This window comes from Bemisia tabaci, chromosome 4 (genome assembly GCF_918797505.1).
Source record: "Bemisia tabaci chromosome 4, PGI_BMITA_v3".
Classification (NCBI taxonomy): Eukaryota; Metazoa; Arthropoda; class Insecta; order Hemiptera; family Aleyrodidae; genus Bemisia; species Bemisia tabaci.
Window position 1 is genome coordinate 17,332,102 of NC_092796.1, and position 16,164 is coordinate 17,348,265.

The 16,164-nt window shown below is 38.7% G+C and overlaps 2 protein-coding genes and 1 long non-coding RNA gene across 3 annotated transcripts in view; 2 read left to right on the forward strand and 1 right to left on the reverse strand.

Annotated features, from left to right (window-relative positions):
• The first annotated feature begins 1,911 nt into the window (after positions 1-1,911).
• On the forward strand, positions 1,912-6,068 carry LOC109034303 (uncharacterized). The gene is made up of 2 exons (XM_019047357.2): positions 1,912-3,645; positions 5,750-6,068. Exon 1 carries the CDS (start codon positions 2,218-2,220, stop codon positions 3,643-3,645), a length of 1,428 nt encoding a protein of 475 aa, XP_018902902.2. The 5' UTR covers positions 1,912-2,217; the 3' UTR covers positions 5,750-6,068.
• Positions 5,905-15,875, reverse strand: LOC140224439 (uncharacterized). The gene is made up of 2 exons (XR_011899715.1): positions 10,179-15,875; positions 5,905-7,519 (listed from the first exon to the last, which is right to left on the reverse strand). It is a non-coding gene; the product is annotated as an uncharacterized lncRNA (long non-coding RNA).
• LOC109034301 (uncharacterized) overlaps positions 9,673-16,164 on the forward strand; it is a 38,030-nt gene continuing 31,538 nt past the window's right edge. Inside the window, exon 1 of the mRNA XM_072299437.1 lies at positions 9,673-10,129. Coding sequence (XP_072155538.1) covers positions 10,069-10,129 — 61 coding nt within the window. The 5' untranslated portion in view covers positions 9,673-10,068. The remainder of the gene's footprint in view (positions 10,130-16,164) is intronic.

Here is a 16,164-nt window from a genome sequence, read left to right on the forward strand (position 1 = left end):
TTTCCAAAGCCTGTGGAAATTTTAAGAACTTGTTATTTCGGTTTATGATGTTGCACCTGCGTTGCTCTCATCAACCCCCCTTGAATGACGAATTTGTATCTTCAAATCGTCATAATCATAGAACGGCTTTTATCGACCAGATATCATAAATATCAGGAACACTTTTGGAGTTAAAAAATTTGAATGTGCGCAAAAAAATTGGCTGGAAGGTTTAAAAAAATTGTGGGGGAGGGGGGAGTGGGAGGCAACTTCGATTTCTCGTCAGGAAATGAGCACGGTCAAAAATCCTAGTCACTCACTATGGTCTAAAGTTCAAATTACTTTTGACAATACGATATGGTAATTTAATATATTAATGCGCATTGAAAAACACCTGTGCTTGTCTTGAAATGTACCTTTTGCATCGCAGTGTCACCAAAATGTTCTTGAACCTAGCCTCAAATGTTCATGGTTTATTCTCTCAGTTTAAAGTATCATTTGAACTGCATTCCTAGGAATCTCCCCATTTTTTCGGAAGGTTTCTGTTTATCCTTTGGAGAAACGTGACTAAGAAAACGAAAAGAAAATCTTCCCCTAAAAAAACACTAATAAAACAGGTATAGGGATTTCATTAAGGTACTTATTACTTGATAATTTAGAGGGAGGGGGTGGTATTAATTTGTCTCGGCTCATTTGCTCTTTTAAAATATTTAACGTCCCCGGCAATTTGTCTTGCAAGGCACATTTTTCGCGTCTTGATGTGGACCCACTGGCTAAGTTAGTTCCTTCAAAATTCCGGGTCATATTCAAGTCCCTTGGTGTTCGGAATCTCTGCGAGTCCTTTGGAAGTGAAGAACCGTCCATACATTAGAACAGACACTTTTCCCGATTCCCCAAACATCTCTATATCGTTCAAGAAAATCACGCTGAACCAATTGTTGGCCGCCGCCGCCCCCCCCCCCCCCCCCCCCCCTCGAAAAAAGTGCAGGGTCTCCAGCGAAAATCCGGAAAGTCCGTTTGCGGGCAGCGTTTAGCAGTAGCGAAAGTAATTAAAAGGGGGAAAAATAATTGTCAATGGAAGTTTTATGCAAATGTCGGAGAAAGTCGGAGAGTTCGAAACTTTTGGAGTCAGGGAAAAGCTGAATCAGTCCGGAAAGTCAGGAAATCGGAAAATGAAGGAATTATGGAATCCCTGAAAAGCTACTGCTGTTTCTCTCCTCACTCTCTCTCTCTCAATAATTTATTGCTAGGATTTTTTATCGTACGTAGTGCGTCGGGAGGGGGGGGGGGGGGTACCTATGTCGTTATTCCTGCTTTTCAACAGACACACTATGCCTCCTCCCCCCTTCATCAGGTACATTTAGACTCTGTCCTTTAGAGTTGCCGTACTTACTAATTTGTAGGCGGTTTCGATACCATCACCATCCGTGAATTACAGAGCAACTTCAGGATTTTTGTAAGCCTTTTTTCTGAACACGAATCTTTTATCACCGCACCGGCTCTCTGTCATCAGCTATACCCGAGACCTGCGCGCTGCCGCGCTATCAATTCGTTTCATTCCACGCCACGATCAGAAACAGGTTGAAGTGAGATGTTGCTGTCCCCGAAAATGATTATTTCGTATGAAGACAAAACTTTCCTCTTAGATGTCATGCCATCGCCCGAACTTTTGTTGTCCATCTTTGTTATCAGTCTAACGTAGCCGCTGTACATACCACCTACCGTGGTTGTCAAATTTACCCATGGAAGTGGCAGTCCTAACAAGCTACCCCCCACACTAGCCTTTTTTTCCCGGATGATCTTCACCCCTTTGTTTCGTGTTTTTTATTTTATGAGTTTTGAAATATTTTTGTTTTTCTTTACACGTCAGAACCGACCGCTTTCCGTCTCTGCCTAATTTTATTAGTTGACAACATGCTTGACCGTTTCCCAGCCGTTTGTATGATCACTTATCAGTATCTGTACGATGGTGATCAGTGATCTGGCTCAGGTGCACGTCACTCACTTATCGGTGCGGGCTACTCTCGCTTGCAGAGCCCTTGCTGTGAAATTCGTGTGCCTGTAATCGTTAAATCTGTGCCATTATATCAATTTTTATTGTTTTAATACGTTACTTTTAAAATATCTCTTGTTTTATTTCGTGAAGTGTCGTGGCGGTTTGTAATGTAGAGACATTTTACTTATTAACAGAAGTTAGTTTTGTAGTTGACAGTCGGTGGAAAAAAAAAGTGTGTCATCATGCCAATAACAACCAGGAGTAGACAACAGCCCCCCACTGCAGCTGCCGTCGCCAGCACCACTACCAAAGCAGTGAAGAAAAACGTGAAAGCAACCAAAACCTCAGAGAAAGCGCCCATAGTAAATCCGGAGGAACCACCTTCAGATGATGATATCCCTCTCGCCTCTGTAAAGGCAAGAGCCACTGCCAAAACCAAAGCACCAGCAGTTACGAAAGCCGCTCCCAAAAGAGCCACCAAAGCCGTGAGTAAAGTACCACCTAAATTGCCGGTAGACGAAACTTTTGTTGTCAATAAAGATGAATTAGATACCCTATCAAACGAAGAACCCGATGATTTGCCTGAACATAAATCAGTCGTTATCAAGAAATTTATAGAATCTAATTCTGCAACCGATGAAAATGAAACAGAGAAATTAAGTGATAATGAGTCGAAGCCAAAAGTTGAGCAGAAGAAACGACTGCCAGCGGTCAAGTCAATAAAAGCTCCAAAGCTTAAATTTACCGAGTTAGATGTAGAGGAGTCACCTCCTAATACGGTAAATTTAAAAGGAGCCCAAGAACCTGTTTCAAGAGACGAAATTAAAGATATTTTATCAGAAACAGTAATAATAGAACCCAAGCCGGTGAAAAAAGCCCAAAAAGGTAAGCCAGCTGCACCAAAGAAAACTCTACCCGTGAGAACACATGAGGAATCGGAAGATGACGAAGACTCTAACGATGCTGCTGAGACAAATCTGTTGAAAAAAAGCGCTAAGGAGCAAGCTGAACATGAGGATTCTGATTCATCCGAGGAGCTGAATGTTGTAAATTCCCAAAAGAAAATTCCGGTGATCGAAGATTCTGAGTCAGAATTTGATCAAACAGACTCTGGTGATCCATGTAGTCTTGAAGAATCAGATGAAGAATTTGAACCAGAAACCAAAGCCACTCAAAAAAGAGCCATAAAGAAGGGAACCAAGGATAAACCCCTAGAAAATGGTGCTGTAACGAAGTCAAGAAAACCTCCTCGAAAAGCAGCGTCCAAAAAAGCTCCCAATGTTGCAGAAGTTGATGGTCTATTGGGGATGATAAAGGATCTAACTTTAGATTCAAAGAAAGGTCCAAAAAAGAAAGCTGCTGCAAAAGCCAAGCCAAAAGTTACAGGAAAAAAAGTCAAGAAGCCCAAACAAGTAGACTCAGAACCGGAGACTGGCACCCTCACAAAATACTCCTCGACAGAAAGTTTGAGGAATGTCACAATACGAGGCAGATCTCAATCTGTGGACAACCTAAACCTCACTGCAACTCCAGCAACCTTGCAGCAAAAGCCGAAGCGTGTATTATCCAAAGCTCCGATTGCTAAAGTCTTAAATGCAGAACAAGAGGCTGTAGAATCTGCTCCTGCCAAGAATAAAACCAGAGCTCCTAGAAAAAAAGCAGCAAAATAGGTAATTTTTCAAAATCAAATTAAATTTGAAAGTTATTTACATTCTAGAGAGTAAGAAACAAACGTATTATTCTAGAATGTAAAAAACAAATGTATTTATTCTAGAATGTAAGAAACAAATGCATTGAAGATTTTTCCCCCTTTTTCAGTGCTCTATCAATAAAGTTATCGAATATACATAAGTGGATAAGGTGAGGTGGAAGATTGCTTCATGTTTCAGTATGAGCCCATAATTGGGCAAGTTTTCACCATTACTCGTTTGCCTATACTCATGTCACAAAAATGATTGCCTGATGATATAAGTCACCGACGATGTTTCATTTCTATGTACATTGTTCACCACACATACATATTCTGACTTCAGTACCGTCCTATCAAAATATTATCACCGGATTTCCTGTTTATTGATGTAGCCAAATTTCTGGATTTAATTCTTCAATCTCCCCCTTTCTTTGCCTCATTATTAGTCTCTCTCCCTACACCCCCCCCCCCTCCAAATCCTCCGTAACTGTATTGATCTCTTTAAATTTTTTCAGTACTAGCGGCGAATATTTTGTCTTGGCAACTTTAAAATAAACTAATAAACCATGTGTTTTCAGTTTCTAGATTTTTAAGCCTTAGGCACCCCTTGAAATTCTTGAGGGCCTCGTATAGGTAATCCCTGAGCATTTCATACTTAAAAATACACGCTATTGTTTGGGAGATTTTCTTGAAAAACGGGCCTCTAGTGGTGTAAGGAGAGGAAGAGAGGGAGGGAAAGGGGATGGAGGGTAGGGGCTGAGAAGGTCATTTTAGAACTTAATTGGATTGGAATTAGGGGAGGGGGGGGGGGCTGCGAAAGTCCTGGCAGGTAGCCCAGCGAAACTCCATCATGCCATTGACATTCTATGTGAGTGAGAGCACTGGATTTTTTAAATAATTAATTTTTGTTAGAGCTTAAAAATACTCAAATTCTGGAAAATTGACAAATTGTATCTCATCTTTAAAAAAATATTTGTAAGGGTAGACAGAAACTCACTTAGGACTTGATGAATGAATCAACAAATCATGGAAGTAGGCTGAGTGCTCAGTAATCCACCTGTAAGCGGAGCAACAAGCATGGGTAATTCTGCTGAGATGCCCAATCATCTATCATCTTCAGCAGGAGCTGTGTCTTCGATTTTTTGTCACCATTATTTTTCTCACTCCGAATCCTCCAAACCAACCAGGGATTTTGTTCTCTTTTATAATGTTTGAGACTATTTTATGTTTTATACTTTTGATGTTGTGTTAATGGCAAGTTTAAGACAAAATATTTTAAAATTGTTGGAACAAATTAATGAAAACCTGTAATTTTTTATGAATGTCTTAACCTAAAAATGCTTGCTTTCGTATGAGTCCTCACTGTGCTAGTACCTATTTTTAAATTTTGCAATATAGTACCTGAATAATATAATCTTGAACACTTAATTTTTTGTTTATCTTATGTACTTGGCTGCAAAATATAAAGTTCCACGTAGCTGAACTGATTGAAAAAAACATAATTGCACTTTTGACTTCAGAATTTTTTGGTTTAGTTGCCTATATATTAGTTGCCTGTGTTTCTTTTTGTTTCTATCATTCAAGAGGCTCTCAAAATCTAAAATTCTGAGCATTGGTCACATATTATCTCAGAATAATTCCAAATAGCAAAGAAAGAATGACAGCACCTGGGTTGACATTTTGACTTTTCAGTTGGCGAAGCAATGCTGGATTAATCGAATGTCACTATGCAGAAAGTATCTATGCCCTAAGAGAATGGTGAAAAATAATGTGTAAATATCAAGTCCATCTCAATGTTTTGGCACATTCTTGTATCTCAAATTACCTCTTTCGATAGGTCTGTTCCGTGCAATAATGTTTAACTATCTATAATCATTCCTCTTTTTTCTGTTTATTTTTTCTTGTCAGATGAACTCACTTTCAAAATGGAAGAAAAACAACTTGTAAAAACAGAAGCAATCGACAAATGAAGTAGTTGAACAACTATTTATTCTAGAAACGGCACCTAGAGTCATTTTATTTTATGTTTTTAGTCCTCTTCATTTAGCTTCATCCTAATTTTCTTGTCATCTTGTATGTTTCAGGTGAAACAGCTGAATCCAGTTTCGTTTTGCTGCTAATACAGGCACTCAGAAGTTGCCACTCATTTCCATGAACCGTGCTGGATCTCCAGTTCACCTGATATTTTCTCCTAATTGCCTTTGTTGATGTAATTTGTATCATTGTTACCACATAAGAAATGATTAGGTATCAGCGCTGTTCCTCATGGCTGTGCCTATCGTTCTTTCTCGATGTATTTTTCTCATTTCAGTTTTTAATTTTCTACATGCAACCACTGGCTTAAAAGTTCTTCTTTCAAGTTATGAATTAAATAGTAATAATATATATACTGTACTTTTCAAATCTTCACTTAGTTCAATCACACCTCAAAGCCTGAAAATTATTATTTCTCTCCCAAGGTATCACAACTAAGAGTGTTGAACTAACAAAAAAACAGTTCCCAGAAGAATTTTTAGGTTGACAGTAGCATTTATCTAGTCAACCTACATTAGAATTTCTTTTTAAAAAAAATGATCTCTTTGTTGCTGCAGCATTTCATGCATTTATATGGACACTAAGATAAAATCTAATGTTTCTTTCTCATTTGAGATAAAATGAATAACATTAATTGAAGGACATTATGGCAAAGGAGGTAGTCGATATTTTTATGACTAAATTTGCTACTTTCAATTTCTTCTTTTGTGTGTTACCCAAGAGGACTATGTAATATCTTGACTTTTTCAAAAATCTCAGTGAAGTCCACCACAAAAGAGGCTTTCAATTACAACCCAATTTTCTAACAGTATTTATTTGGGAATGTCAGTTTTATCAAGACTTTGAATAATGGTGCTCTGAACCAAATTCAAACTGTTCTACAATGTTTAATAGATCAATAAACAAGGCACAAATTAAGGTAGTTCTAAGTAAGTTTCCACATCAATATGTTTTGCAAAACCCATTTAACATGTTGAAATAGTCACAAATCTATTCGTATAGGAGAAATTAGCACTCATAGTTTACATTATAATCAATAAATTCTAACTTTCTGCTCGCAAAGAAAAAACCAAAATCAACACAAGTCTAACTGGTCACTGGAAACAAATTTATACATGAACCAAACAACTAGAATTTGGTTTCACAAAACTTTCTCTCTGTTTCAGATGCTCTTTATTGCTAAAAGCAATTAAACTCTTTTTCATGGCTAAACACACACGACCTTTTTTTTTGTAACAGTATTGACTCAAGCAGACTTGGGTTGTTTAGACAAAAGAAGTTTGAATTGGCAAATGCAAAAAGAAAGGTAGAAAAAAAAATTACAAGTTCAATTTTTGATGTATTTACAGTGTTGAACATGAAATTTTGGTGAGAGAAAATCTACCGAAGTGCTTAATTTCTTATCCTCCACAATGGTCCAATGGTCACATCTGACGCTCTTGGCAATTGAAAGAGGTGGAGTTCAGAAGCAGCAGAGAATTGAGTGCTAATATTAACAAGGTTATTCTATTCATCAGTAAATAGGGCCGATTGCAAAATTAAGAAAATCGATGAATCAGATTTCATGCAAAGGCCTTGCAAGCAAGTGTTTAAAGGCAAAAAATTCAACCACCAATCATTCTCCAGAAGTACCCATGATGAAAATCTCAACTCGATGAGCTTTCAACAACTTTGAACTTGAGTATTCTGTCACGTCAACTTCGCCATAGTTAAGGTTGACCTTTTCACCTTTCATTCCAAAATTTGATGAGATCTCCCCAACTCTGTTGCATTTGTAAAGCTCTGGAGAGTCATGATTATCTGATGTATTTTCCTTCAACCTGTCAACAAAACATACCTGGACGTTTAAAATGCAGTAATTTTGTCAAGGTATCACTTGCACTAGCCACAGAACTTCATTTTGATGATTTCAGATTTCAGATCAGCAACCACCTGTCCAAACACCCTGTTTTCTCGTCTACTTTGACAAAGGTATTGCCCTTCAAAAAACTTATTGTATGATGTCTTCCACTGAAGTTCTGCACACCATGATTTTTTCCTTTTTGGTTTCATCCTTATTTTAAATCGAGCAACCAGTGCACATAAATGTATTGTTAAAAGACGAATCCAAGGTGAATAAAGTCATACACTGTGCTTTTTGAAGGGTAATATTCTTTTGAAGTAAAATGTAGGTGTTTTGACTGATCTTATTATTTTTTCCTAATATATCAGCATAAATCACCATTCCGAGTTTTGGTTATTAACACAACTGACCTATTGTAATAGGACATTTGAAAGCTCAGAATACCGGTCATGAGAATTTGTTAAGTTTTTGCCAAAATATTTTCTCTCATTCAAGTTATGAACTGACAATCAGAGGCATTAATTTTCACCCGCCTTCTGAATTAAAGGCAAAATCAGTTTTGTTGGGCAAAAATTTTACATCCTGCTGCATCGTCTCCGTAGCTGAACAAAATTAGTTTTACGAAATTATAATCAGTTCATCGGGCAAAAATTTTACATCCTGCTGCATCGTCTCCGTAGCTGAACAAAATTAGTTTTACGAAATTATAATCAGTTCATCATAAGTGAATCGGTCAGAAGCAGTCTGTGTCTCAGCACGGTGTGTTGTATAGTGCAATTAATGTGTCTCAATCTTAACCATAGTCATGTTCAAATGAGGTTGCAAAAACTACAATTAGAATTTTATGTACCTACCTTCGACATGATTAAACTCAAAATTGGTTATTTTGAAGGATGCATTCTGGTAAGTACCTTTAAATACCTATTTATGTTAGTATTTCAAGTTTTCTCCTATGTTAAAAATAAAATCAAATGCTGTCCTTGAATCATATTTTCAGTATAGAGAAAGAAATATCAGGATAATGAAACTAGAGAAATCCCACCGGCATTTAATTCGAAGTAAAAAATTGACGACTTAAAGCAGAAAATTTGTGTCTGTATGACAACATATGAAAATTTCTGATTATATTTTATTCTCTACAAGAAGCACTGCTCAAAATTTTTCTGTCAAGCAAGTTTTTTCCAGAATGAGTGAAGAAAGTTCATAGAAAGTTTTAATAGAACCTGTTGGTCAGTGTTGCTTTGAAAAGTAAAACATGATTGGAGACTTACAACATCGCAATCTGAGTGATGCATTTTTTGACTTCAGCCATAAGAAAGTTGGGGGTTAGCTCATAAATGGCTTTACGTATCAAAGGTGAAATTTAAAAATTCTCAGCTTGAGCTCCCCCGCCAAGTGAATACTCGTCTTCGGGAGCATGATCAATCCTGTTAACAGATGGCACAACTCTTTGAGGGTCCTCTTTCACCACCTTTCCTAGCTTTTCGAGAGGAACTTCAAATAATTCTATGGAGTTGTCAGCAGTTCACTTGATTTTCAGTCATCTAGTATAGCCAACAGTGGTAGGTTTAGGGTAGTAGTGCCTTGAATTCGATATTTTACCATCAATGATGTCATGACGGTTACAAACTTTCCTCCATTTCATATTTTAACAGTAATATGAAATGGACCGATGAAAACGCCTGCGGGTGTTTTTCTTTTAATACTGAAAGATCAAGCATTTATCGGCTCCTGAGTGTCGGTCGAAAACAGCCTCAAAAAGAGGCTCAACAATGATTGAATTCATTATTATTCATAGTTAAAAGGCACAATAAATGCCGTGAATTTAAATTTACCGCGCTTCATCTCACGACCTCGCCGACCAATCAGGTTCACGGTTTCACCTTTTCGGTCACTGATGCACATGCATCAATGAAAAAATTTAGTCAACATTGTAAGCCGAACGAAACTTAAGCAATTTTTATTGAATATCGTCTGTCATTTTGAGTTGAGATTACCCCAATTTCAAGCTGTTTTTGGAATCACCGATGATTATTTCAAAGTAATTGTCACAGAAAATAAGGAAAATTATCAACGATATCAAAGGAAGGAAGTTGCCAATTTCCGAGAAGCTCAACGGTTTCGGTTTGTTTTCGTAGATTACAGGCTGTCTGACGTCTGTTTCCGAAGACGAGTCTTTTTTCTGTAGTTTCATTTATGTACTTTTATCACGTTTGTGCCGCGCTTCATTATTTTAACCATTTTAATAATCCCGTTAAGTAAGTGACCGAGAACTGCACACTTTACATTTCACACAATTGTGCTCCTTTTATACGTCTATTAAAACGCAGTCTTTGAATGTCAGTGTTAACGTACGTCTTCGTTGCTTCGTAGTAGGTTTTTATTTCGATTTCCGTGTCCTTTTCCGCCTTTCTAATATTTGGATAATAACTTAGTTCGTAAACTTCATCGAATTCGTCTCTATTAGTAATAACTTTCGCAGTGTTTGTATCATCGTACCATTCAGGAGTGCAGGTATTCAGTGACATGACTTCAAGCCCAGAATTCAACAAAACTATGACAACTCAGGACACCAATTCAGTGGATGGTAAGACCTTTCTTTCACTTTTCCCAAGCACATTTTGATTGAGACTTACATTAATTTCAAGCTGTCTTAGATGTATTGTATTCACATCAGCAATCAAGGCTCTTTTTGAACATTGAGAGAGTCTATCAAAGACTCGCACAGCCATTCTTATTGTTTTTGTGAAACAACGCAATGTTAAATACTAAGAGTACCGCACCAAAATTATTTTTGTGAATTTATGTAATAATCATGCGCTGAACCCAATTCTGCATCAAGTAGATCTTCTACATTAGCGCTCCGTCTACTTTCGAACTTATGCCCCTCTTATCTGAGGGACTTGCAATTTCTCATGAATTTTTTTGTTAACAGCTGATCTTCAATAACATTTTTTTAGCAATGTTTAATTTATCATGTGTTGTATGAATTTGGTGCTGTATGTTTTGTCGCTCTATTGCACTCAGCAAGTCTGTACCAGGGTTTTGAAGTCAGTTCTTATGTTTTATGAACATGATACATATTGTGACTAGGTAGAACTGAATTCTAAGCTTTCCTGCAATCTACTGTTTTTCTTTAGTTTAAGGTTAGCTATTAATTATTATACTGCCTAACTCAAAGCTTTTTGAAAACTTTGGGTCTGGGACAGTTTTATCATAAGAACTGAGCTATTGCTTCGGGACATTCATTTACTGAAATATCTATTCTTCATAGATTTGATGACATGAATCTCCTGTTAAGTGATGCTCAGTTTGACGTTAAGAACTCATTAAATTTTTTGAAGGTAGGCTGTTTCATACAGATGCTACTCCTTGCAGATATTGTGACATCTTTTTAAGAATACAGCTTTCTGCAGTCTGCGATGATCTAGCCAGTTCATAGCCCCTCTCCCCACTCTATCCCTGAAAGACTTTAGATTTTCTGTTGTCACTTAAATGTATGGCACAACTTTGCGACAGATTAGAGCACCCATATTTTAAGGGGGGAAATGTATCATCACTCTTTGCCATTTTTGTATGTTAAGTGTGCTTGAAAAGTTGTACAATCTTGTTCTTTCTACAGTAAGTTTATACCTGTTGGATCAGGATTTGTCTGTTTTTGATTAGGAAAATTATTGCCCCAGAGCGCCCTCTGGTTGGGCCTCATGGCGGCTAGGGGGTAGACTCCTTAACTTGCAATATTGCCCCTTAATTCAAAATGACAGTGTTTCATTTGTTACATCAAAATAGAATTTCACTGGGTGTATTATCTCTCTTTGGTTGAATCATGAAACATCCAACGAAGTACACCAGACAAGGTCTGAAAGTTCAGACATAAAACTTCAAATGTTTTTTCTTAAAAACATCATGCCGAAAATGATTCACATACTTACTAGATAGAGCTCGCGCATCCAGTGTTGAGACAAACATCAAAGTATTTTTTATGTCACTATTCACCAGTGGTGCGACCTGACTGCATGTACTAACCTGTCGAGTGGTGCAAATTGAGAGATAATCGAAGATTGATGTTTGTCTCAACATATGATGCGCGAACTTTAGAGATACTAACAAGTACTTTTTTACTACATACTCATCTAGAGTACTACCTCTAGAGATTCACACGGTCAATTCTCACATTTTTCTTTTTTTTGCGAGCGTAGCAATGCGTCCGAGGATTCCCCAAATTTGGTCAGACTGTAGCCTTTGAAATTCCTAGATTTTTAAAAATGATGAGATAGGTTTCGTTTACATACAGCGCTGCAGTCCGGTTTGTGCTCTGTTGCTCTGCGCGGTCTTCCTTTTTCAACGTCCGCGTCCGCTTCTCTCGAAGTCATAGAAATTTCTCCGGTTGCCTCCTGAATATTTTTAAGGCCTTATGAAACCCATTTGCGGCTGCATTGCTACAATAATTGATTCACATTTTCGATCGATCCTATTCCCCAGGGAGGAATTCCTCAGGCTTGGCTGTAGAACATGCTCGTGAGGCGTGTTTGCAAACACAAATAAATACCGAAACATAGGAAAACTTAAGAAGAATCCCCACCTACTTGATTTTTTTCCACGCTTAACTTAGCATTTAATGTGATAACTTTAAGCCGGGCTCCTTGGATTCTTCATAATTGATTTGCTTTCTTTTTTCAATGTAGTCCACTGGTGCCTGATTTGATGCTCTTGAAGCAATCAGTAACGTAAGATATTTTCTGCTAGATTTGGGTCCTGCCGCTCAAGACTCTGAATTAACCCCAGATTGATTTACATATTTTCTAATTCTGACAGGACTTTGATCTAACTTGTCAACAAAAAAAAAAAGACAAATATGTTGAGGTGCCTGCTCTAATTTTTCCTGAGAATATGACCATGAAACGACTTAGCCGCATTCGCCGTTCTTAGGACAGGAGCCGCAGCCCACATTTTAGGACGGCCACGTTGTTATATTTTTAAACAGTGAAAGCATTATTCGGAAAATTGACAATGTCGCGATGAAAATCAATAATAGTTCACCTCATCGGCACAACAGGCAACGCTGGAATTAAGTTACAGGGTATGAGAAACAAACGAAGCGCCCTCAGTTAGTGACGAATGCGACGAGCACTCATTTTAACTCCTGGATGCAACTATTCGGGCTCTGTGGATGTCCGTGTTGCATACACACCAGAGTGAAGGCGTTTTGACTGTCCAGTGTCGACCGTCGAGGCACTCACCACTTCACCCTCGGCACCATCGGCGGGCTTTACTGCGAGGAGCCAAATGGCATAGCGCTTTCAATTCTTGGTTTCTATTACAAAGATATCTCCTAAGCGCGAATAGTTGCATACAGGCGTAGGGTGTGAGGATCTTTTGTGCTTAGTTTAGATGTCGCGATGTGCTGATCATGATTTGTAGAGCAACTTTTCATGCCTCAGAGATGCCATTGAAGTGTAAATGAGAGGCTTGAAGCACAAGACGCATAAGCACAGGTCTTGATAAAATTGAGACTACTACTCATGATTTCAACTTAGAATTAGACTAGTCTTAAAGCATAATCTATGAAAAATTCGCTTCCAATCTTGAGGTGTTCAAAGTGGTAAGAACCTAAAACAGCTGAGCCGAAGCATTGAGATGGAGTTCGTCATATTTCGCTGAGACTGTCACAACAACGTTTAGTGCGCGATTCACCTCAAGCAGACTTTAGTCTCTCACAAGCGGGAGGTTTGAATTTACACTTCAAGAAACATTAAATATCTTAGTTAGAAGTTAATTTAAGTAGCCTTCGTTCGTAATCGTGTTTTACGTGATTTTTAGTCAGAAAACGTGTAACAGAATGCTCCCATTCGTACCTTGCCATTGAAGGCACCCTTGTCATTTTAGGTCCTTGCCCTAAAGCTCGCCGCACCAAACAAGCCTTTCAGACAGGTTGGACATTGAAATTTCTTCTAAAACTGCAAATTTTGATGCTAATTTCTTCACATCTTCAACTTTATTTGGTGCCTCTCGAAGGAAATTTCACGAGAAAATCAATAAAACCACTTTTAACCCCGTACATTTCGTACTAACATCTATATGAGCTTTTCACATTATGTCCGACTCTCCTCTTTGGCTCGCTTTCCATCGTGAGTACCGCCGGTGAGGCAGTGAGTGTCTGTAAAACGCCTTCACTTCTGTGCATACGCAACACGGACATCTGTGGAGCTCAAATAGTTGCATCTGGGCGTTGTGATGGAATCAGTCTAGTATCCGTCGCATGCGACACTAATTGAAGCTTTCTATTGCGCCTTAACTTCATTCCAGCTTGGTTTTTGTGCCGGAGAAGTAAAAAATTATCCATTTTCATCGAAAAATTGCCAATTTCTCGAAAGGCATTATTTAAATGTATGACAACGTTGCCGGCTCTCAAAATCGCCAACAATTAGGTACCTAAGTACGATGTGTCGAGATTCCTTTAACCTATTTTAATGAGTCGTATAAGTTGTTCGGATTTTTCTTCTTCTTCCTTTTTGGGAAAACTGATTTTGACTTGTAAGTGCGAAATTTTCAAAGAACACTCCGTCTCAATTCTTGGTATCGGCAATTAGAGGTTTTACTTGACCGAATAGTGCGGTATCTCCGTAAATGCCACGTTTATTCAAACACAATAGCCATCCTTTTACCGGAAGGGCATTGGTATTTCGCCTATAATTTTGGGTGTAGGCAACACCAGCTCCCTTGTGGTCGAATAGTAGTGCAATGGTACGCGCTTATTCGGAAGACGCACAAAAAATAGCTTTTTTCCCCACGGGAAAAGGTGACTCTTTAACGCCTCGTCAGTTCGCCTTCAACTTTTGGTGTAGGCAACACGAGCTCCCATGTGGTCGAATAGTGGTATCACCGTAAATGTCACGAGTATTCATTCAATAAGTATCTTTTCACCAAATAGTGATTCTAACTCATTGGCAATCCACCTACAATTTTTGGTGTAGGCAACACCCCAAATTACCCTAAAAAAATCCAGTGGCTGATCAAGATTGAGATGTTCAACACATACTTAAGTTTTCTTTTGAAAAGTAAAAAAAAAATCATTAAATCAACCATTTGGCAGCAATCCAAAGTTCGCGGGCGGAAAATCGGGAATTTTAAAGAAAATCGCTGTTAAAGGTCGCCTGCCCCGTCGTCGGTATTAGGAATTATTTACCTAAAATACTTGTAGCAATGTACATCATTAATACTGCAAATTGGACCGCGTCAAGGAGGAACGAAGCCACATCAGCTGTTGCCAAATTTAATTGTTTACGTGGAAACGGTTGTTCGGATTTTGGTACAAATTTCAGTGAATTCTTTGCACTGTGCACGGAGAAAAAAACTTCGTGCACGAGACCCGAAGTTGAGGTCATATGGATCTCTCTTGTTTTCTGATCACGCATCCGAAAACTTACGGTCGAGCTGCCGAAGTTCGGGTCAGACAGCGAGGCACTTCGGTATGTACCGGAGTACTTCAGATGTGTGACCCGAACCCTTCGGCATATATCGAAGTACTTCATATGTCTGATCCGAACTTCGGCAGCTAGACCTCAAGTTTTTAGATACGTGACCCGAGAACTTCAGAGATCCATATGACCCCAACTTCGGGTCACACGCTCGAAGTTTTTTTCTCCGTGTGCGAAGCAAATTCCTGCAAATTTTCAAGGAAATCCGCACAAACAATCTCTTGTAAAACATTAAATTGCCCAGTTAAATTTGGCGTTAGCTGATGTTCCTTGGTTCCTTTCTACTATACGCGGTCGATTTTATGACTTCGCACTTTAACTCAATTTTTTTTAGGGTCATTAGTAAGTGTTTCGCATCGAAAACTGAAAATTGATCTTTTTGAGCCCAAACCCGATTTTTCGCTGTACCCACCTACTGAAAAAGTTAACAGGGTGTCTAGCATCAGGATTTTCCCGATGCTATCAGGATATGAGGTCAATCAGGATTTAATCCCGGTTCATCAGGAAACATCGGTCGTAAAATCAGGATTTGAGAAAAATCGGCCGTCCAATCGGATGTTTTTATCGAGCTATTTTTGTGAAGATACATTCGCCTCTTTTTCGCCGCAAAAATCAGGATTTGGCAAATTATGAAATCAGGATTTAGCAGTCTAAAATCAGGATTTCCCAAAATGTCTACTTAGTTTGTTTTTAACCAAGTAGACACCCTGGTTAATAGTCTCTAGTAACATTCTTACTAGCGGGCGAAGGGGGAGGCGACTTGGAAAGTCTGAAGAACGCAACGGGTTCACGATAGGTCGAACCCTAGAGAACGCGTCTAAAGCGATAAGGACGAGCTTATCACGATGATGAGGATTTTTGGTCGCTGTCGCCAACCGTTCCCCTGATGCGCGCGAATTCCGTCCATCAGATGATACCGGGTACGCATCCACGCGCGCATTTTCCGCTTTTTGTGACGCACGAAACGGTCATTCACCAACACACCCTCAGAGCCCTACGCACACCAACTCGAAAATCTCCGTAATTTTCACCGATGACGTCGGGTCGTACCGATTTCGACGATCGGACGAAATCGCCAGTGTTGCTTGCACCCACCGTAGTTTCGCCCCTTCTGAAATCTCTTCCCAGCTCCTTTCTTCTCGAC

Coding starts and splice junctions, on each gene's coding strand:
- LOC109034303 (XM_019047357.2), top strand. CDS start 2,218: ATGCCAATAACAACCAGGAGTAGACAACAGCCCCCCACTGCAGCTGCC.